The sequence below is a fragment of the Myodes glareolus genome, chromosome 18 (assembly GCF_982192425.1).
Source record: "Myodes glareolus chromosome 18, mMyoGla1.1, whole genome shotgun sequence".
NCBI classification, from domain to species: domain Eukaryota; kingdom Metazoa; phylum Chordata; class Mammalia; order Rodentia; family Cricetidae; genus Myodes; species Myodes glareolus.
Window position 1 is genome coordinate 3378982 of NC_142043.1, and position 22575 is coordinate 3401556.

The 22575-nt window shown below is 50.7% G+C and overlaps 2 protein-coding genes across 5 annotated transcripts; one reads left to right on the forward strand and one right to left on the reverse strand.

The window, feature by feature from the left end:
• Positions 1 to 216: 216 nt before the first annotated feature.
• Positions 217 to 3371, forward strand: LOC148119047 (PI-PLC X domain-containing protein 1-like). Of its 4 annotated transcripts, XM_087897886.1 has the most exons (8): positions 225 to 415; positions 757 to 919; positions 1145 to 1273; positions 1531 to 1667; positions 1953 to 2081; positions 2167 to 2322; positions 2552 to 2735; positions 2865 to 3371. In XM_087897886.1, exons 2-8 carry the CDS (start codon positions 826 to 828, stop codon positions 3098 to 3100), a joined length of 1065 nt encoding a protein of 354 aa, XP_087754012.1. In that variant the 5' UTR covers positions 225 to 415; positions 757 to 825; the 3' UTR covers positions 3101 to 3371. The 4 variants fall into 4 exon arrangements, with proteins under 4 accessions (XP_087754014.1, XP_087754012.1, XP_087754013.1 ...); XM_087897888.1 differs by lacking the exon at positions 1953 to 2081 and having other exon boundaries at positions 217 to 415; XM_087897887.1 differs by lacking the exon at positions 1145 to 1273 and having other exon boundaries at positions 244 to 415.
• Positions 3372 to 8773: 5402 nt separating this feature from the next.
• LOC125416435 (uncharacterized) lies at positions 8774 to 13732 on the reverse strand. The gene is made up of 4 exons (XM_087897890.1): positions 13318 to 13732; positions 12879 to 13002; positions 12298 to 12447; positions 8774 to 9171 (listed from the first exon to the last, which is right to left on the reverse strand). Exons 1-4 carry the CDS (start codon positions 13674 to 13676, stop codon positions 9025 to 9027), a joined length of 780 nt encoding a protein of 259 aa, XP_087754016.1. The 5' UTR covers positions 13677 to 13732; the 3' UTR covers positions 8774 to 9024.
• Between the last annotated feature and the right edge of the window lie 8843 nt (positions 13733 to 22575).

Consider the following 22575-nt stretch of genomic DNA (forward strand, 5'->3'; position numbering starts at 1 on the left):
ATACCAGCTCCTCTGGGAGCTCTATCCTCCATCTGGGGTAGGAAGACTAGCTGGTTCAGTCGCCTGTACAACCCCCAAGCCCGAGGAGCCAGCTCACCAGACAGACAGGAGCTGAAGGAGTGGGAGTGAGGGGTGGGTATCCACAGCTCAGGGCAGAAGAATGCAGGGACCTTCCCTTCACACAGAAGGCACACAACTATGTCCTGACTGCGTGTTGTCACCGCGGCTACGCTGTGCACAAAGTAGGCTACAGCCCCGAGGGATCATTCCTGCACACAGTAGGCACACAAACATGTCCTGAGTGTGCATATCGTCATCACGGCAGCCACACCCTCGCGGGGACCCACCAGCCTGGTGTCCTCTTTCAAGTCTATTCTGCTAGTGAAGATCCAGCGAGGGCAAGGACAGCCCTCAGGTCAGTGACTGAGTGGACAGGCCGGGGGAGAGGATGGGGGAAGGGGACACGGGGAAAGGTATTACATGTGAGAGAGCAGGAATTCTGTGATCCAGCGAGCCACATGGGGGGCTTCCCGGGATACAGGAGGTCCAACCCCACCTCCAAATGTCACATGTCCACAGTGGATGTCCTGTGTCCTGTGCTTGACGGTTCTGCCCACAAAAGAGGGCACAGGGACCTTTAGTGAGGGGGGCACGGGGGGGGGGGGAAGAGTTCAGCCTTTAGTGCCCTACCTGGTAAACTGAGACAGGGCGGGTGGGGGCGGTACAGCCTGTACAGCGTGACATTTCCTTCTACAGAAGGGAAACTGAGGAGCAGCTCAACCTGGCTCACACACACTTGCCCTGTTGCCCTGAAGCTGGGACACTATGGATGGCCAGCCAAGCTACAGCCACGCAGATTGGATGTCACAATTGTGCCCGCGATTGTGGGATGTCCCCCTGCACCACCTGTCCATCCCAGGTAAGGGCAGGCCTCGCGGGAGGGATGGGGAGGGTAAGGAAAGGCCACACGGGGAGGGGCGGTCCCACGGGGGTGGGGGGGTGGGGGACCTGGGAGTAAGGGCGGACCCACGCAGGCTGGATCTGGAGGCCGACATCAGGACAGGAAAGAGAAGAAGGAGGATGACATCAGGACGGGAAAGAGGACCGCAAGATGAGGTCTTCACGCGTGGATGTTGACACACAGGGGTCTGGGCGATGCTCCACTCTCAGGGCGAGCTTCTGTGTCCGTGCGGTGTCCTTCACAGCGCGAATGGAGCACGTGTGGGTGTTTGGAAGCCTTTGGGTCCTCAGATTCAGACAAGCAGTTCTGGAGGCAAGAATCACGCGCTTGTGCCCCACGACAGGAGGGGTAGCCCCAGTGAAGTTTCTAGGAGGGTTGAAAGGAGCTGGGGGGGACAACGTGAGCGGGACACTGGAAGCCTGGGTTGTCAGAAACGAGGTCCTATGACCTGCGTGGGTGAAGAGGGGTCGTGGAGGACAGACAAACAGAAAGACAGCCCTCGAGGGACTCCGCGCAGTCCTTAGGATGAGCACAAGAGTGCTTGGGCTTTGAAGTGCGTCTGTCCTCAGGGAGCCATGACACCATGACGTACTGCCTGAGCCGGAAGTCCCCAATCTCCGTGTCAGGGTCTCGACTGCTGCACTTACTGGGGCGGGTCGCGCCCTGCATTATGGGGCCCATGGTGTTGAGATGGTCAGTCACACAGGTGAGTGGGGAGTGAGGGAGGGCCCAGGCAGTATGTGATGGACAGGGCAAAGGGGGATAGGGTGGGGAATGGAATGGAACTGAGTCCCGGTGGCGGGATTAGGGTCCTGGTGTTGGGCAGGAAGTGGGGAGGGAACTGAGAGCCCCTGGGGCAGGTGATAGATAGTCAGGGGGAGGGGACTGTGAGTCTCGGGGTGCTGTCCAAGTTTTTGGGTGTCCTGGGGTTCTATGCACGGTGGTCACGATGACACCCCGGGAACGAACCCTGACCCGCCATCTGCCCCAGACCCTGGACGTGAAGCAGCAGCTGGACACAGGGGTGAGGTACCTGGATCTGCGAATTGCGCACATGCAGGGCGGCTCTGAGAAGAATCTGCACTTTGAACACATGATCTACACCACTGCGTTGGTGGAGGTGGGGGTGAAGACCAGGAGAAGGGGGAGTTGGGGGAGGGGCGGAGACTCATGTATGTCATCATGTGTCCCTTTGACATCCACAGGACACCCTCACAGAGATCTCCGAGTGGCTGGAGTCACACCCCCATGAGGTCATCATCCTGGCCTGCAGAAACTTTGAGGGGATGACAAGAGACTTGCATGAGTACCTCATAGACTGCATCAAGAACATCTTTGGGAACACGCTGTGTCCACGCGGGGTGAGAAGGAGGATTGTGAGGATTGTGGGGGTCAGGGTGAGGAAGGCGTGGGCACGTGGGGGTCGGGTGAAGAGGGCATGGGAAGGTGATATCATGGTGAAGACGGCATGGGCACATGAGGTAAGGAATCCGTGGCAGCCCAGGGCATGGGTGTGTGGCCTCGAGGGTGCGTGGGCCCTTAGCTGTCCAATCCTCAGTTTCACTCAACCTGTTCCTCATTCCCATGCAGGACATCCCTACGCTGCGGCAGCTGTGGGCACATGACCAGCAGGTGATTGTGTCCTATGAAGATGAGACCTGTGTGGGTCGCCACCCGGAGCTGTGGCCTGGGATCCCTTACTGGTGGGGGAACCAGGTGAAGTCCCAGGCGCTCCTGCAGTACTTGGAGACCATGAGGAACTGCGGTCGCCCAGGTGCCACCTGGGACATAGCTGGAGGGGCACTGATGTCACCTGTCAGTCAGATAGGGGTGAGGTCTGTGAGGATGTCAACTGTCAGTCTCCTGCTGTGATGTCACCCCACCCTTCCCCCTTCCCCTGCAGGTGGCCTGTTTGTGGCTGGCATCAACCTCACAGAAAACCTGCCCTATGTCCTCTTGCACCCATCCGGGTCCCTGGAGATGCTGACACGGCCCAACCTTCAGTTCCTCATGCCGTGGGTGAGAGCACAGCAGCCAGGGCCCGGATCAGGCTGCACCAACATCATCGCTGGGGACTTCGTTGGCTCCAATAGCTTCGTGGGTGAAGTCATTGGGCTCAACCAGAAGCTGCTGCAGTGACTACAACAACCTGAGGATGGGGTCAGGGTCATGGAGGTCACAGTCAAAGGGATCACGGAGGTCAGGGTCACTGATCTGTCCTGTCATCCCCTAAAAAAACTTGAGGCCTATGTGAGTCAGTCTGTGCCACATCCTGGTCACTTCTGGTCACTAGGACATAAGTACCAGGACATTCTTTGTCATACTCCATTGTCCATGGAGGTCACATGACCTGTCACCTGCATCACCTGGCACTAGATGCCTCTGTTCATTAAAACGTTCAGAAGCCAAACGTGGGCAGCGGTGTGTTTATCTCCTGTAGCCCAGGCTAGACTTTCATGGGGAAATTTTTGCAGCATCTCCCATAGCCCATGCTAGACTCTACCATACCATTTTTACAGTGTCTCTTGTAGCCCAGGCTAGACTCTTACGGGGAAGATGCAGGGGACAGCCTTGGACTCTGATCCTCTGGCCTCAGTTTACACAGGGCTAGAACACTGGGAACCCCAAATCCTAAGCCACAAGTAACATACCCACTGAGCCACATGCACCCAACCACTGAGATATAAGAACCCTACCCACTGAGTTGCATCCCCTCCATGGTGGTAATTCCCACCATCTCATACACAAACGTTACAGGTGACTCATGACCTTGTGACCTCAGTATTAGTGTATTTTCAGGTCAGAGGGTTAAAAGGCCTCCTTACCCTACCCTAACCCCCTGAAGTTAGATCCCTCCCACCCACTCAGCCTGCAGGGATGCTGCTGTGAAGTCTGTAGCTGAGAGGATGGACCTGTGTACCCATGAGGCCCAACCTGGCTAGGGGAGTGAGATGTGGCTTCAGGTGTGTCTGTCCATCTCCCTCGGGGACCCTCCTGGCACCACTGTTTCCCAGGGTGGCATCCCACAGTGTCCTGCAGCTGCCCCATCCCAGAACATGGAAGGGCAGAACAGAGGGGGTGGGGAGGAAGAGCTGTGGGGGGAGCAGTGTTCAGTCCTCCTGCCCTGGATCAGCCACAGAACCATTTTCAAACTATCCCTATCCCTCCCTTCCCATTTCCCAGCAACACGAACCCTTCCCTCCCCTTCCCCAGTAATACAGAACCCTACATAGCCCACATATCACCAGCTAAAGAGAGAGAACAAAGTGCAAACCCTGCTCTAATGAGCTGCCAGTCAATCTGCCAGGACTATGGGATATGCCCTCCCATATCAGGTCCTCAGTCCATTTATGCAGTTGTCACTTAGGAATCAGCTGGGAGGAAGGGGCAGAACTACATGGGGCCATCCACAAACACCCTCCCAAGAGTGGAATCCACATCTGGTCCTGGCTGTCACTCAGGGAACAGCTGGGAGGGAGAAAGTGGCGGGACAACACCATGGCCACAAGTTGTATCCACACCTCACTCCAGGCTGTCACTCAGGAAACAACTTATGGAAACGGCCATAGGTGGCTTGGCTGATGATAATGGTCATGTAGGCGGTGTCAGTCTTGGGAAGCTCCTGCACTTGCTGCACCTTGGCCTCCTTGTACTATCAGTTGCATAGAGACCACCGTGGTGCATGCTGGGAAGTGTGCTGATGCCGCATGGTGTGTGGTGATGGGCAGACGGTGGTGCAGGCTGAGAAGTCAAGTTGACATCAGCATCTTGCAGGGTGGTAAGTAGTGCTGACAAGTGGGGACACAGCGCCATCTGTGAGGAGCATGATGGGAAATGTGCTGACATAAGCATGGTGCATGCTGGGAAGTGTGTTGACGTCAGCATGGTGCATGCTGGGAAGCATGTTGATAGCAGGGCATGTCCACAGCGGGGAACCAGCTGCATATCTGTGTGTGACAGCCCACCGCCCAAGCACCCTGTGACTCACCAGAGCTGGGGTCCCCCAAGCTGTAAACAGAGGGTGAGCACCCGCTAGCCAGTGGCCTGCAGAACAGACTCCTCCAGCATCGCCTTCAGCTTGTCTAGCCCATGGCCCAGGAGTGCAGACACGGCCAGGATGCAGGGCCCTGGAAGGCTGTACCTATGTGGAAGAGGCTCAGTGGGTAAGAGGAACCATGGGGTTATGTGGACAAGTGTGGCGTAGATAGGTGAGTTGAGGACAGGTGCAGTGTGCACAGGTGCGGTGAGGACAGGTGCAGTGAGCACAGCTGCGGTGAGGGCAGGTGAGGTGAGGACAGCTGCGGTGAGGGCAGGTGAGGTGAGGTGAGGACAGCTGCAGTGAGCACAGCTGCGGTGAGGGCAGCTGCAGTCAGGAGAGATGAGATGAGGTGAGAAGAGGTGAGGTGAGGTGAGAACAGATGCAGCAAGGACAAGTGAGGTAAAGACAGCTGTGATGAAGACAGCTGTAGTGAGGGCAGCTGCAGTGAGCAGAGCTTCAGTGAGGACAGCTGCAGTTAGGACAGATGCAGTAACGAGAGGTGCAGTGAGGACAGGTGCAGCGAGGACAGGTGTGGTGAGGACAGGTGCAGTGAAGACACCATGAAGATTCCTGCAGTGTAAACAGTGACACACACGCCTCCCCCTGCCCCACTTACCCGGGAAACAGATCCATCTTGTTGTGAACTTCCAACATGGAGTTCAAGAGAGCAGGCAGCAGCTGTAGTGTAGACAAGACACTGGCCTCTGTTGTTCCATGTTGGGGTGGCTCGCATGCAGGATATCATCCTGTGAGGGGGAGAAGCAGTCAGGGGCTGGAAGTGTCATAGGGAGGGGTGGCAGGGGACAGGAAGTGTTAGCCCGAGAAACACCAAGGATACCAAGTCCATATGGAGGGCAGATCCTAGGACAGCTGGCCTGCGCAAAAGGCGGATCCAAGTAGACCAATCCACGCAGAAACATGGATACCCACCAAATGCACCACGTCCTCCAGCATGGTGAACAACTGGATCAGGCTGTGTGGCAGCTGTGACAGAAAGCCATGTACATGATGGGCATGCACAATGTCAGCAACCCCACGTGTGCCATGACATCTAGGGTTGTGAACAGATGATCACACAGTTGCATGGTAGCCTCCCAGGTCAGGGCCTTGATGAGCGTAGTTTTCCCTGGAGGGGACATGATGATGTGAGAATGGGAAATGCACACTGCACCCTGGGGACCCTCCCACACATGCGCTGTGCTGAGATGCAGGTGATTGCACTCCAGGGACCCTTCCACATGTACCCTGTGCCGAGATGTGGGTCCTGCACCCTGGGGACCCTCCCACGTGTGCCCTTGTCCTGAGATGTGGGACTGCACCCCATGGACCCACCTATGCATACCCAGTGCTGAGATGTAGTATTGCTGCTTAGGGACCCTCACCGCAGTTGGTGTAGCCAACAACAAACACAATGGGGAACTTGTGCTAGCACACTCTGCTTTAGCGCGCCCTGATCTTTGCCTCCTTCTCCTTCAGTGGCCATTGGCACACTCTGTGGATGACTCCCCTGTGCACACAGACACGCAAACCTTTATGTAGAAGCCAGGTGCCAGTGGTCCCAGGGGTGTGAGTACCAAGGGACCAAGGTGAAAGGGGTACTCTGTGGGTGACCCCACCACATGTAGCTGGTATTCCCCACTGGATACCATGTAACTGGTGTTACCCTTATAATAACTGGGAAACCCTGCAGCTGGTTGGCTGGTGTTCCCACTGCCTTGGACTGTGTTCCCCACTGGAGGCCATGTGACATCCCCACCTGACCCCATGATGTACCGTAAGACCCTTCCTTGCTGGTCCAGTCAGGCAGAACCGCTGCTCAGGGTAGACCTGGGATGGAAATACACGCTTATTTATTATTAAGTAGGTGTCACTTAGTGAGTGTTGGCACTCAGGTCCTCAGGTCAGGGCCAAGCCCTCCTAGGGCACAGTGGACAGTATAGGTTGTTAACCACCAAGGGGTATGCAGCTGGTGTCTCTGTATGAAAGGGGATGTGGGAGTGAGGAGGAGGTGTGGGGTAAGGAGAGGTGTGGGATGAAGATGAGTGTGTTGTCTGGGTTTCTTTCCTGCCGGGTTTCTCTCCTTTCACCAAGTCCCACAACCATTTAGCCCCAAAGAAAATCACACAGAGGTCTATATTAATGATAAACTGATTGGCCCATTAGCTCAGGCTTCTTATTAACTCTTATAACGTATATTAGCCCATAATTCTAGTATATGTTAGCCATGTGGCTCAGTACTTTTTTCAGTGGGGCAGGTCACATCTTGCTTCTTCGGTATCTAGACTGGACTCCAGAGAGAGTTTCCCTCTTCCCAGAATTCTTCTGTTCTCATTGACCCGCCTCTACTTCCTGTCTGGTTGACCCGCCTATACTTCCTGCCTGGCTATTGGCCAATCAGCGTTTATTTAAAACACAATTGACAGAATATAGATAATTGTCCTGCACCAAGTGTGGGGTGACCTGCCTGATCAGGGGTTGTAATGATTTCAGCCACAAAAGGCTGATACTTCCGGGTTCTAGGGGTCATGCAGCTGCAGACAAGCCCTCAGGCAGAAGTACCTAATGGACCCCGGGTATGTGAAAGGGCCTCGCATGATCCACATATGACTCAGCTAAGCCCTTGTACACATGTGTGAGCCAACTCAACCTCCTATGTGCATGTGCTAGGCAGCTTTTAAAAACTGGACGCACCATCTTTCTCCCTTTCTCTATACACTGATTTCCCAGGTTTTTGCATGCCCCCTCTAATAAACTCCTCAGCAAGTTTGTTGCATGTTCCATGTTTCCTTCTCATTTTCACCAGGTAATTTCATTGGTGCCATGAAACTCAGGAGGCTCTCCCACACCAAGCCCAGGGTCAGGATCTGGAACAGGGTATTTTTTTCCACAACAACCATATGTTTCATATGCCTGAGCACAATTTCTCTGCACACCACCAACTTCAATTGATGAGTTTCCCCCATTCTGGTCAGCTTAACCATTTCTTCAAAACAAAGGAATTTACTGTTGAGCTTCCAGAAATCTGGTATTCCTAGAAATGGGGTTACAGTCCCCAACCACAGTTGAGCCCTTTGCTGAGATTCATCTCTAAATTGCTTAATTTTAGCTAAATTCCTTAGCTAAAATCATGTTTGGATGGCCTAGGGTCAGTCTTCCTGCGGCTGGAAGTCCAGGGTCCTTCAGATTCTGCTTTCTCTTTTTTTCTTTTTCTTTCCAGCCGTGAAAGGATGCTCAGTGAGACCTCTGACCTCTCTGGCTTCCAAGTCATCCCAACCGGATCCAGTCAGGCTGTAGCACCCCACCTGTAGGCAGAGGATGCTCTCTACAGGTCCTGTGGTATTTGCCGCCGATTTACACCCCACCTATAAAGGGAGATGTCCTATTATAGGCCTTGTGGTTTTACCTATGGGGAGCAAGCCATCCAAGGACATCAATCCAGCCTCCCCCTGCGATGCCTTTTAGAGACCCTGAAACCAGGCCTTAATGCCCTACTTAGAGATTCCCACACTTGTCCATCTCTGTTTTTTAAAAAAATGGCATTGTTATAATTTAGATAACAATCTGAAGTGGCCACCTAATGGAACCTTTCATCCTGATATTTTACAGGAGCTTTCTTTTTTTTTTTTTTGTCAGTTTTTGTTTTTTTTGTTTTTTTTTTTAGCAAATTTTATTAAATTATAAAAGTTTCCATTTCCGCCCCCCCTCCCAACACCCTCCCACTACCCCCCTCCTTCCCCTCCATCCCCCAGGGCAGTCAGGGTTTCCTGCCCTGTGGGAAGCTCCAGCTCCCTCCCCCTCCCTCCAGGTCCAGGAAGGCGAGCGTCCAAACAGACTGGATCCCCAAAATCCAGCATATGCAGAGGAAACAGGTCCCAGTGTCATAGTCAATGGCTTTTCAGAAAGACCCCGGGCCAGCCACAGTCAGAGAATCCGGCCAAATTCCAAGAATCTGGCTAGATCACGTCCTCGTTCAGTCCCAGTCCGACTGGCCCTGGTAAATTCTCATCAGATCCGTTCCCTTGTATCAGTGGGTGATAGCATCCCTCGCAGTACTGATTTCGTCTTTCATGTTCCTCCTCCTTCCGCTCCCCCTCCGGACCTCGGGGGGGCTCAATCCAGTGCTCCAATGTGGGCCTCCGACTGCATAGCCGTCCTTCGCCAGACGAAGGATCTATGGTGATAAGCAAAATATACATCAGTATGGTCATGGGCCACGGCCGATTCAGGCACCCTCTCCTCTGTCCAGAGAGCAATCTGGGGGATTTCTCCTTGGACCTGGGATCCCATATATAATCAAGTCTCCTTACAGGAGCTTTCTAACTACTGTCAGCGCACAGGCAAATGGAAGGAAATTCCTTACATCCAAGCTTTTTACTATCTAAGCTTTATGTCTAAGTCCTGTTCTTGCATGTTGTTCACCTGCTCACACAGTCCTGGCTATGCCATCTGAACCAGAAGAATCCTCCACTTCTGCTGTGGACCCAGCTCAGCCAGCAGCTACCCTGCGGGGCGCATCCTGACCAGCAGGAATGAACGCCACCAAAAACGAGAATTCCTTCCCTGGTCACATCTTTATTTGGAGCATTCCCTTGAGGAAAATTGGGGGAAGGGAAGATAGAGCAGGGACGAGAGAAAGCTTAGAGAGAGAGGGTTGGGCCCAGAGGCAGCTGCTTTTAAGCGGTGGAGAGGCTTGAACGCTGTCCTGATTGGTTAATGCCATTCTGCTGTTCTGAGCATGTGCAGGCAAGGGTGCAGGCAAGGGTGCTCAGCCCCACGTGGCTACCTCCAAACTGCAGGACCACCTGTGCCTCCAGGTGGCTCCCAACACTACCCCTATTCCTTCAACTTCTACCCCCATTCCTCAAGCCCCTACCAGTTTGTTTAGCTCCTACCGCTTTTCCTTCAGCCCCTACCTCTGTTCTTTTAGCACCTAATGCCACTCCTCCAGCTCCTATCCCCGTTCCTTCAGCTACTGCTCTGGGCTCTGCTAAGAAATCCACACCTTCCCTACCTCAGCAGAGATACTTCCACTCCTTTACTTCCCTCTACCTTGCCACCTCCCTCTGTTTGCTGTTCCCTTGCCCCCCAGGGCTCGACTACCATCAGGCCCATGTTTCAAATGAGGTAGAACTGGTCGCTGGGCCTGAGCATGCCCTAATCCTCATCTTGGTCCTGTAAGACCTTGTCCAAGATGCCATAGAGAAGGACATTGGGCAGTCGATTGTCCTCATGCACATAGTGGCACGGAGACATCAAACCCAGAAAATTCACAAGTTGACCTTCTAGGTCTGGCTATGGACAAGTGAGGCTGTCCAGGCTCCTTTGACCTGACCACAACCATCATCTGTAACAGGGAGCCATGGCTAAACATCACAGTATCAGGGTAGCCCATCTTCTTTCTCTTGGACACCGGAGCCACATACTCAGTACTGAGGGGATTCTCGGAGCCTACTTCTCCTTCTAGTTTCTCTGTTGTTGGGGTAGGGGGACAGCTTTATCTACCTCAGCAGACCCCATCACTTACCTGCGTTTTTAGGGGTATTTATCTCACTCATTCATTTTTAGTCTTGCTGATCTCTTATGGGAAGAGACTTTTAAAGCAAAAGTAGGAGCTTCCATTTCATTTGTTCCTTCCATTCACTTTACCCCAGACTCACCAAGAGCTCTCCTCCTCCTCTTTCTAGACTCCCAACCTCCCAGCTTCAATGTGTCTTTTCCTCTGCCAGCCTATCATATGACCCCCCCCCCAAGTCTGGGACACATAAAACCCCTCTGTTGCTAAACACCTTCCCCCATCATTATCCAATTGCAAGACTCTACTAAGTATATTACCCAAGCTCAGTACCCTCTCTCTCCAGAGCCTTAGGGGACTTAAGCCTTTATCTCTGACGGTTTAAGAAAAAAGCTACTTTGCCCCATCTCTTCTCCCTTTAGCACTCCTACACTTGCTGTTAAAAAACCTAATGGAACCTATCGCCTGGTTTAAGACCTCCGACCCATTAACTCTGCAGTGGTCCCTCTCTCCCCTATCTGATTTACCAACTTCTTTATATCTCCAATGTCATGCTTAAATTTCCAGTTAACCACACAGCTGTTATTACAGGGACCATCATTAAACATCGAGCCAGAGGTGTAAGAATTGCCAAGAGCCCAGGTGGTAAGAAACAATAATGAGTTTGGGGATATTCACAGCCCCAATAACCAGTTGGGGACATTCACAGCCCCAAACTCCCCCAAACTCCCAATACAGACTTTAACATAACAGGTTTATCACTGACTGCAGCAGTGTCTCCTGGATGTTAAGGTAAAGAGAACAAGTGCCTTAAGATTTGCTTCAGGTAAAACATTGAGTGGTCTAATAATTCCCCTTTCCAATAATTCCCCCTTGTTTACCTTCCTTCTTCCCACCGTCTTCCATTCCAACACTATATCACTGTAATCATAAGCTTTTAATATGTCTAAAATTTATTTCTTTTCAAACATTTTTTTCATAAGCTTCAGGGAGCCAATTGGACCTACCTAAACGTACCAGACTTGCCCAGAATAAGTATCATTTAATTCTTTCTTTATCATTTCTGGTCTTTGGAACCTATGGGAAATTTCCCCCTCCACCCTCCCTCCAAAAAACAAAACCCTCTATCTTCCATCTTGGGACTCTCTTCCCTTAGTCACTGAGATCTAAAATTTTTTCAGACATAATTTTCTGCCTTTCCAGCATCTTGCAAGGTCCAAGCTGCCAACCAGCCAGTTCCACAGAGCCCAGAAAAAACACAAAACTAATCAGTCACCCCAGGATGTGGGTCAAGCATCTCAACTCTCCGGCACCCACAAAATCAGCATGAAGCAGTCACAAGAGACCTTATGATGCCCCATTCCCACCCATTAAAAACCCAAAACTCCCCAAATTTTTATAATAAACAAAAGGGTACAATGTAATGATTTCAGCCACACATGGCTGATACTTCCAGGTTCTAGGTGTCATGAAGGTGCAGACAAGCCCTCAGGCAGAAGTGCCTAATGGCCCCCAGGGATACTAAAGGGCCTTGTGTGATCCACTTATGACTCAGTTAAGCCTTTGCATGCCTGTGTAAGTCCTGTCATCTGCGTATGAAGTAGCCACATCAACCCACTGTGAGCAAGTGCTAGGCAGCTTTTAAAAGCTGGACATGCCATCCCTTTCTCTGCACACTGACTTTCCAGGCCTGTCCACACCCCCTCTAATAAACCCCTAAGTGGGTTTGTTGTGTGTTCCGTGTTTCTTTCTCACTTGCACCAGGTAATTTCAGGGGTGACCCACCAGAGCAGGGGTGACCCGCCAGAGTAGGGGGATCTCTGCCAGCGCCAGGTGCAGCCAGGCCTTCCTGGTGTAGGCATTACAGCAGAATATGTGCAGGATGATAGTGAACCTGTCCAACACATGGACGCCCCAGGCAGTCTGCAGGGTCTTCTGCCAGGAAATGGGAAACAGGGGTTAGGGGAAGGGGTGAGGTTGGGATATAGGTGCCAGGAGTCAGGGAGCAGGGGAAGGGGTGAGGCTGGGACACAGGAGTCAGGATGAGGGGAATCAAGGTCCAGGGGTCAGAGGAACAGGTGAGGCCAGGACACAGGGGTCAGAGACCTGCGCATAAAGAAAGGGGTAAGACCGGGACTTGAGGCTCAGAGGGAGGGGTGAGGTTGGGACACAGGAGGGTCAGGGGATGCAGGGACAGAGGAAAGGATGAGGATGGGACATGGGACCAAAGGAAAGGATAAGGTTGGGATACCAGAGTGTGGGACCCAGGGGGACCGGAGAAAGGGGTGAGGCTGGAACATAGGGGTCGGGGGAAGGGGTAGAGTTGACACACATGGGGTCACAGGTCACAATCACACACTCCATACCTTGGTCAGAGCTGTCATCCTCTCTATGTTCAGAAACACACACATGATGTCCACAGATTCCTTGGTCTTCTCTGAGGAGTAGGGGAGGGTCTGTAAGGCGCAGGCAAGTCTGGGTGTGCACATGCTACATACAGAGGGAGGCACACGCATGTGCACACTGAGGACCACACACAAGCTACACACAGAGGGGCAAACATGCGTGTGCATGATGAGAACCACACACAAGATACACGGAGGGATGCACAGGCATGTGCATGCTGAGGAACACTGTAACACTGCACAGCGGAAAGCACACACATGCACAAAGATGGAAATACACACAAAGGGGCACACACAGAGGGAAGCACACACACATTCACATAGCAAAAACATGCATGCATACACAAGCACATCAGGTAGGGCATGGGGCGTATCACATGAAAGGGCGGGGCTTACTCACCCATCAGCTGGTAAGTTTCCCTTGCCAAAGACAAACTTGCTGTCTGGGAACCCCCGTGAGCACCACCAGGGTCTGCACCACCGACCTGCCGTGCAATGCACGCACCAGCGCGGCGGCCTCGCCACCTGACACTTTATGTGGGGGCAGACAGAGGGTAGGTGGCGTCCTTCGGGGCTGCAGCTCACATGGACTATGGGGAAGCTCGGAAGGACCCTGGGGCGGATTGGATGGATCCCAGGGAGGCTGGCATACACTAACCCCTCCTGCCCCAACACAAACTCCTCCCCACGCTGATGCCCATAGTAGTTTCCCTGTCTCCTGTGCGCCTCCCTGGGCGTCCACACCACCTTTCTCCTCATACCCCCTCTTCTGCACCCCTGCCCAGTCAGCCTGTCTCCTCCCGCCCCAGCCCTCCACTGACCTGTGTTCCGTCTACCCGTCTCTCCAGGTCCCGACTCTCCTGGTCCCACCTCCTCCCTGTGTCTGCGTCTTCCTTTCCTCCCGGCCTCTGACGTCAGGATGCAGGACGCACACGCGCTGGGCTACAGCGTTTCCGGGCTCAGCAGCTCTCCCTCCTCCTCCTCGGGTTCTTCTCCATCCTTCCCCACCACCCCGGCCCTGCTCTCCCAGCTGCGGACGTGGGAGCCGCTCCTAACTCCGCGGCAGGGACTCCGGATGTCAGCGATGATTGCGCGGACCGGCCGTGACGGCACGGCTGGGCATAGCGAGGGGCCAGGCCGCGTCTAAGCAGGAGCCTTAGCCCTGGTAGCAGGGCAGGGCGCGTGACCGCCATTCGGGGGGCATGACCGGAGGAGAGGGGCGGTGCCTGGAGTGGGAGGAGCTGACAGGGGCGGGGCCAAAAGGGACCAGGACGCCGGGGAGGTACCGGGTGTGACAGGAGAGGCGGGGCCTGAGAGGGTGGGACGAGCAGCAACTCTGCGACTAAGCAAGAACGTGAGCCCTGGAGGACGTGCCGGTGCACGCGCATTGGGGACTGGGGCTGGGCCGTTAGGTGTAGGGCGAGCGGCCAGGGAGGGGAGCTAGAGCCAGAGACCCTCAGGAACAGAGAACTGGAGGCGTGAGCGCTCAAAGGCGGCGGGGCGGGACTCCCAGCGACTGCCCCAGAGATCGGCTTCTGTTTGGCGGACGGCGGGTCCCAGCCTGCACGCGACTGTTCCAATCCGGTCCGGGGTAAAGGATACCTACCAAATCCAGGAGACTTGCCTACAGCAAAGGGCTGGGTACTGTGACGTAACCCGCTGTGTGGGACATAGGACACGCATATTCTTAGCCCCAGCTGCAGTGCAGTCCCACAAACCCTTGCCACAGCCAAGGTGATGTATGTGTGTGTGTGTATGAGTCTCAGCTGAGGTGACGTGTGTGTGTGTGTGTGTGTCGCTCAGGGCCGTTTGTGTGGGGCTCAGTCACGTCCCTCAAGTGGGTTCCTGGCACAGAACTCTGGTGACGGTTGACCGTGTGCATTTAGCTGTGGAGACGCTAACCCATCTTCTGACTGCGTTGCCTGTGTCACACATGAGCATTTGACTGTGTGCTGCCCCATGTCACACATGAGCTTCTAACTGCGCTGCCCATTATCCCACGCGAGCATCTAACAGAATATGGAGTGACACACACGGGCCACAGATGGTGATAGACGGTGGACCTGCCCACTTGTTCTGTGTCTTTTTGTCCTCTGAGATCAGGAACCACACCAAGTCCATGTAGCTGATTTTCCCATCCTGCTGCACCTTCCAGCCTGTGTGGAGGTCAGGGAGCATGGGACCTCTCATGGGGTTTGGATAACTGCTACACCCACCACTCACAGTGACGAAACCACCCACTGACAGTAACGTGATCGCCCACCACCAACATTGACATGGGACATGTAGTCCAAACAGCAGCAACAGGGCAGAAGGTATCACATTTTCCGTGACCTTGGTCAGGTGATGGAGACCAGAGACTGTGACACTGACACTACGTGAAACCACTCCCCTACCCCCCACACCCCCGCCACCTACTGGACCTCACATGATGCAGCACAGAAGCACCTACCACATCACGGTACCTGAGAAGATCCTGTCAATCATCTGGGAGGAGATGGCAGCAAGAAAAGCCGGTCAGGGTAGTGTTTACACCTGATGGCTGGGACCTGGCTCTGCCCCACCTCTCCCTCAGTCATTCCCCTGCCCTCCACCCCAGGGCCTGCCCATTCATTCCTGAACACAGCCCCTCTATCCCAGGCCCCACCTCTCTATCTAAGTACTACTTTCCATACCTGAACCCTGCTCTCTGCCAATGGCTCTGCCCTCCACCCCACAGTTCCGCCCCTTGATCTGACAGCCCCACCCCTTCATCCATTAGCTCTGAGTCTCCATCCCTGAAGCCTGCACTCTGCCCCAGGCCCCATCTCTCCATCCCACAGTCCCTCCCTCTGCCTAAGACTCGGCCCCTTAACTGGCAACTCCACCCTCCACCCCAGGCCCCACCCTGTCCAGCTCAGGTCCCGCCTTCCACTTCACAGCTCTACAACCCCACCTTCTGCCCCAAGGCTCCACTGGAGGCACTGTCCTCACCCCAGGCTCCACCCCTCCCAAGCTCACTGTGATCTTTGTGCAGCATCCATGCCCCTATACTTCTGAGCTCCACCCTCACCTGAGGTTCCACCTTTGTCCCCACCGAAGCTGACATGGTCATTGTGCCTATCCAGGTCAAGTGCATCAAAGAACAGGTCATGACTGTGTCCAGAGTAGATGATGTAGAAGTGCTCTTAGGAAAAGAAATTGGTCAGTTGGGTGATGTCAGGCTTTTCTTCCAGCAGCGCCATATTCTGTAAGGGGTGCCACAGTCAGCCATGCCCTCTCACATTTTCCATGGGGACCAGGGGTGTGTCTCTACTTGGTGGACAAGAAGTTCACAGTGGGGGTGCTGCTCCATAACTGCAGGCCACGCCCTTTCACGTGGTCCACTTAGACTGTGGGTGTTATGGATTTGCTGTGGATCCCGAGAGCAGAGGGGGCCGGGTAGCTGTTCCTGAGAGCAGTCAGCCCTGGGCTGCAGATCTCCAAAGGTGGCTGATCCCCTGGGTGTCCCTGGCGGCTAGCCATGTGGGCGGCGGGTGGGCAAGGGGCAGATAGGCACACCATGCAGATGGGTTTGCTGCAAGCTGCCGGGGTTCCAAGCAGGGATGGCGCACGAGACCAGGCGGACAATCTCCATGTGACTGCGGTCCTGGGCGAGAGAGACGGATAAACATACCATACCATAAATAAAGTTAGACATTTATTAGATGGGTTATGGAGGGGAAGGAAAAGGGGGGAAAGGGGGAGAGACAGAGAGAGAGACAGAGAGAGATGGGGGAGATGAGGAGAGAGAGACAGGGGGAAGCGGAGATGTGGGGAGAGAGGCCCCTTCGAGAGAGGAACAGGTAGAAGACAAGTGGAATTTGAGGCTGCAAGCAGGAAGAGAGTGGGCCTGGCTTGTCTCTTAAAGGGATAGAACAATCATTACAATGGGTATGTCCACTCTGGGTGACCAGGAAGTTCACAGATGGTCTACCCCCTAATGGCCTCACACATAGTGGGGGAGTAGGTAGGATCTGGTAGGCCACACCCCCTACTGGCAGGCCATACCCCCCCCCACACACACACACACAGAAGAAGTAGAAACTGGGTGGCCCAGCCCCCTGCCTACAGTTCAAGGCCTCACATAGGGAGGGGGAGTAGGAAGGTCCTTGGAGGTCCCACCACTGCTACAAACTGAAGAATCTTTCAGTAATTAAAACCACTTTCTTTTCACAAGGCAACTAATCAGAGCCAAGAGCTTTGATGAATGTTTAAACCAAGATGCAGGTCAAACTGACATTATTGTCTTGTGAATTAAGTGGTTGTTTTGTTTGTTTGTTTGTTTGCTGTAGATTTTTCACTATAACTGATTCCCCTTCTGTTACAAATTTGGGGATTCCTACATTTCAGACCTATTTGATCATTTACTGAATACTGTCTTTCCTATACTTTGGGGTTTAGTGATTACACTTCCGGAGCTACATGTAAAAACAGTTTCCCACTGCCAGGCTCTTCTTTCTCCTATGTAAATGCAGGGATCTTCCTTCCTGCAATTACTTTTATTGACAGGCAATTGGTCAGTGTTTAGGGTGCAGGGAAAGCATTTCATTTAAGATATTCCCAAATATCCAAACACACAGAATTACCACTTACTCAAAGTTATTCATTCATAGCCGCTCGGAAATTTAGAAAACAAAAAAAGCATACCCTCACCTTCATCTCAGTTTACTGATGATTTTATTTCAGGAAATGTACTGTTTGTGTTCTACTCTCAGGGACAGCAAGAAAAAATAATTAACTATTTGTCCACACCCCAGAGAAAGACATCCTTCCCACTGGTAAGACAGACCCACAGCACTGGCAATCAGAGTGGCTGATAAACATCATACCCAAGAGCTGATAATTTTGGGTGCTGGGTTTCTTCTTTGTTTCTACTGCTTAGAGCAAAGGTGTAAACTTCAGATCTAAAAGACCCTTAGAACTTGCAACATTTGGTGAACATGCTAATAAAGCAAGGGTCAGAACTTTCCCTGTTTGTTTACATATGTTGCCTGGTAACCCAATACTATCTATGCATGCTGGAAGGGGAAAAAAGTGACACACTGATTAAAAAGACAATTCTTGACTCATTTGTAACTAAACTGAAAATTAACTTTTTATCCCTTTAACCAATTGAAAATGTAATGTAGCACACCAGTCTCCCCTTCTACAATTCCCTGATGATTTAATGTCTTTCTTAATTACCTTTCCTTTACCTTAAAGAGTTCACTAAACCACTTCTACCTTTGAGCTGAGAACCACAGATTTGTGTATGTTTGTAAATCCTCATCTATCTTTTATAGCACTAAAGAATTCTAGCCCTGAACCCGACTAAGGCTGGGGAATTGAACATTTTTTAACAAAAAAGAACATTTAAAAAGACATGCTGAAGAAGAATCACATGAGTTATTTCATTTATCCCTTCAGATTTCTTTAGCAATTTTTCCTTCAGCAGCTATAAGGCCTTAGCTGAACGTTAATGGTGTCTAAGGGGTTGGTACCCCAAGGGACCTCACTTATTTTTATTAAGAACAATTAGAATTCAGACTACATATGGTGCCAATCTTTGTGGGTAATGATTCACAAAAAATTCACTAATATGTGACTTTATAGCTACTGACATAGGCTGGAAATACACATGACCAGAGTCACCACCCTGTCTGCTAGGTTTTCCTTTCCTCTCTTCTGGTGGGCTTTCCCTGGTCCTCCTTCTTGGGCTGCTGCCAAATAGATAGCTGCCCTGAAATCTGGTCAGGCTTTTACTGTTCTGTGCAGCAGCAACAAGCCTCACATCTTCATCAACAGCAGCAGCAGCAGCAGATTTGGTGAGAAAATTGGGAATTTCTAAAGGGAAGAATTAGCTAAAAGAGAGTTTTTCACAAGTTAAAATATGGGAAGCACAATTATGACAGAGAAAGGTTGTCTGTGTATGAATATGCAATGCATGATTTAAAATTGAAACAATTAAATCAGTTAAATGAAGGGATAATCAATTAAACAGGGATTGATATAATGTTAATTATTATTTTGATAATCCTTGTCTTTTTGATTGGCTTATCTCTTAAAAAGTTGTTTGATATGAGTGCCAAGATACAGGCCTTAAAATAATTAATAAAACAAATTATAGATATTTATTTCCAGACAGACAAATTTAAAGAACCAATTTCAGCATTGCATTTAAGGTTAGAGAGGAACAGCCTAAGGTTTTCAAACAACCAGCCTTAATATATGCAGTAACCTTGTAAGAATTGACAAATGATAGAAACTTTGTAAGAGTTGATTGGACTCCTGTAGATAGAGGCTTTGTAAGAGCTGCTTGAACTCCCGTGGCAATGATAGATTTAAGGAGATTCAAGGAGGTGATAGTTTCACATGGCATACATTCACTGTTAGCATTCAGGCACACCTTGGTCCTCCCTGTCCCTTGGGAACCTGGCATAGTGCGTCACCCTTCTGTGCATGTCAAACTGTTCCCAGACTGTCTGCACGTCCAAAAGTCCCTATAAAAGATAAGCCCCACCTACTCCTGCTCTCTTCCTGCTGTTTTTCTAAAGAGGCAAGCAGGTCTCAGCTTCTCTCTCTTCTTCTTCCTCTTCCTCCCCTCCTCTTTTTCCTTCTCTCATTAAACTGCACTCAGGCTTTGTCTGCATGGTGTATTTGTCTTTTATTTACCATGGGACCTGCTAATGGTCCTTCCTCACACTGTAATTTTAGCACTGGTGTCTGACTTGACCAGGCTCTCTCTGTGCTCCCTCTGCCCAAGGGCAGGTTGCCTGAGGCTTGCAAGTATCCTAGACCTGAATGAACAGCCCATTTTCCAACTCCCCATCTCCTGAGATCCCACACAGCACCAGCTACTGCCCAGAGGGCTATGGCTGGTCCCACAGTCACCTCTGGCATTTTCCACAAGTGAGCCTTCTGTGTCCTAGCATCCCCTCATTGGGTGGTGCCTTCATTTCTTGGCCCTATGAGTCTCTCGGGATACTGCATTTCTTTGGCTTCATGCCTTTGAGCTATGGCCCTATTTCAGCTTTGTGTTTTTTGCTTCATGCCTTTGAGCTTAGTGCCCCCGCCCTCATTCTTTTGGTTGATGAACCATGGAGTGACCTCTCTACCTCACTCGTGAGAAACAAACCAGCAAAAAGTATAAACCTATTCACTCCTCTGTGATGGAGGATGGTTATCTGTCTATTGTGTTATTTTCATTGGTCAATAAAGAGACTGCCGTGGCCCTTTGATAGGACAGAAAATTAGGTAGGCGGAGTAAACAGAACAGAATGCTGGGAAGAGGGCTATGATGCAGACACCATGGAGCCAGCCACCAGGTCAGACATGCTGAATCTTTCCCAGTAAGCCACACCTCGTGGTGCTACCACAAGATTATTAGAAATGGGTTAATATCAAGATATGAGAGTTAGTCAGTAACTAACTCTCTAGAGATAATGGGCCAGGCAGTGCTTAAATGAATACAATTTGTGTGTTGTTATTTCTGGGACTAAGCTAGCTGTGTGGGAGCCGGGTGAGGCGAAAAGCAGGCCTGCCCGCAGCTCCTCACAACACCTCTGTGAAGCCCTTTAAAAAACCCTAAAACCTTTTCACTTAATGTCATGTGTAAAGGTCCCTAGACTCACTCACCTCTGTAATACTAGCAATGAATGGGATCTTTCCAACTACTGCCAGTGAACAGGTAAATGAAAGGAGTAAATGAAAGACAATTGGAAGGTGCCATCTTTACTGTGGACAACCACACGACTGCTGTAATTTTGCTTAAGATTAAAGAAGATGCTTCACCACCATCTTGACTAAGGGCAAGAAGGACAAGACAGGTGACCTAGTCATCATTTTTGCTAAGAGTACTTTTTGCATGTCTCACCTTTTCCTTATGTTTTTTTCTGTAAATTCCTCTTACTGACTCTGTTGCATAAAGTGTGTTTGTGCAGCAACAACATGCTTTTTTGGCAGGGCCTGCCAGAGTCCACCATGAAAAGTCCTTTATGCAGGGATCATATCTGCCTGTAACAGATCTGCTCTCCCACACCTGTAACAAATCTGCCTTCTTTCAGTACTGGTTGCTGGGCCTGAAATGTGGGAGTCCACATTTTTTTTTTCTTATTTTAGTCAACTCCTGTTTAATGTGTGCGTTTATGCATGGGACTTTTGATTTAACTTTATATGTGAATGTAAGCTAGCTTTAACTCTATGTGTGCATGCAAATTAAATCAACTGTGCATATTTGCTAATATAATTACTGTTTAAATGTTTAAACAGCCCTAATGAGCTCTGTTCATTGTACCTCTTTCTAGACAAATAAAAAAAGTCTCAAGTACTTTAAATTGATATGTACTTTTAAAGATGATAAAAGTATATGGTTAATGTGATTTCATTGCTTTAAAATTTATTTCATATATGATAAAAATTTTATTTTATTTTGTTTTATGTGCATTGTATGTATGTGTGAGGGTGTTGGATCTGCTGGAACTGGAGTTACAGACAGCTGTGAACTGCCACATGGGTATTCCTTTTGGTCTCTGGTCCCTTTAAGGGACAAGCCACCCCTACTCCCAGTGACTTCTGATCTCTTGTCGCCATCTTGGTCTTTTCTGTTCCCTCTCTTGGCGTGTACACACGTGTCTCTGTCTTTCTGCCTCTCTCTCGCCTTTAAGTAATAAATGTTCAACCTTATGTTTAGCTTTATGTCTATTTACTATGTCTTGTAAGCCTTTTATCTGCCACCTGCTCACCCACCCGCTTGGATGACACTACCGGCCACATGGCAGGACCAGCCTGTTCACATGGCCCCTGGGGATCTTGCAGGGACTCACAGCTGTCTCTGCAGGACTAGTGGTTGCTCTGCGAGCCCGCTGGGGTCACGTCAGCATTTTTTAAGGAATAAAAGGTAGTGGGAATCGAATTCAGGTCATCTAGTTGAACACCCAGTCCTCTTAACCACTGACCCATCTCTTCAGCCCATGATGATAAAAATTTAAGGTTATAAAGATCTATTTCAGATTAACAAAAGCTAACTTAGAGATTTACACTATACAACACATCTTGAAAGCTGTACTTTCTAATAAGAAGTCCTCAAATTCTCAGAGTTCTAGAGAATATGCCATTTAAATTTTTAATTATTAAAAAGGCTTTTCATAACAGAGACATGGGTAAGTTTCTGGTAACTATCCCAGCCAGTGGGATGCAAATGGTGGTCCCTGATAAACCTAGGGGAGAGGAATGGAGGGTACAAGAGACACAAGGAATGATGACAAGACAATGTTTCTGATCAAGCCACCTGGTTTATTATATTCTCAGAGGCTGTTATATAGCAAACGGACAAGGGGGGAGGGAAGGGGTATCAGGTCTGCTGGAATTCAGGCCTGGAGACATCTCTAGCTGAGAGGTAAATACTGAGGGTCTGTGATTGTTGAGTAACAAAGAAAATGCTAATGTTTTCTAAAAGCCTGGTACCTGCAAGTCTCAATAGGCTAATGTTCTAGGTCTGAAACTTGCCTGCAAAGGTAACTTAAGGTTACTTGTGAACTTAAAATGGCTGTAAACAAAATGCAGATCTCAAAATACAGGTCTTTGCTTCCAGCAGGCAACAACCCCTATTTCCTCCAAAGAAGATGGGTGGGAACAGAAGAACTTTCATCCATAAGTGAAA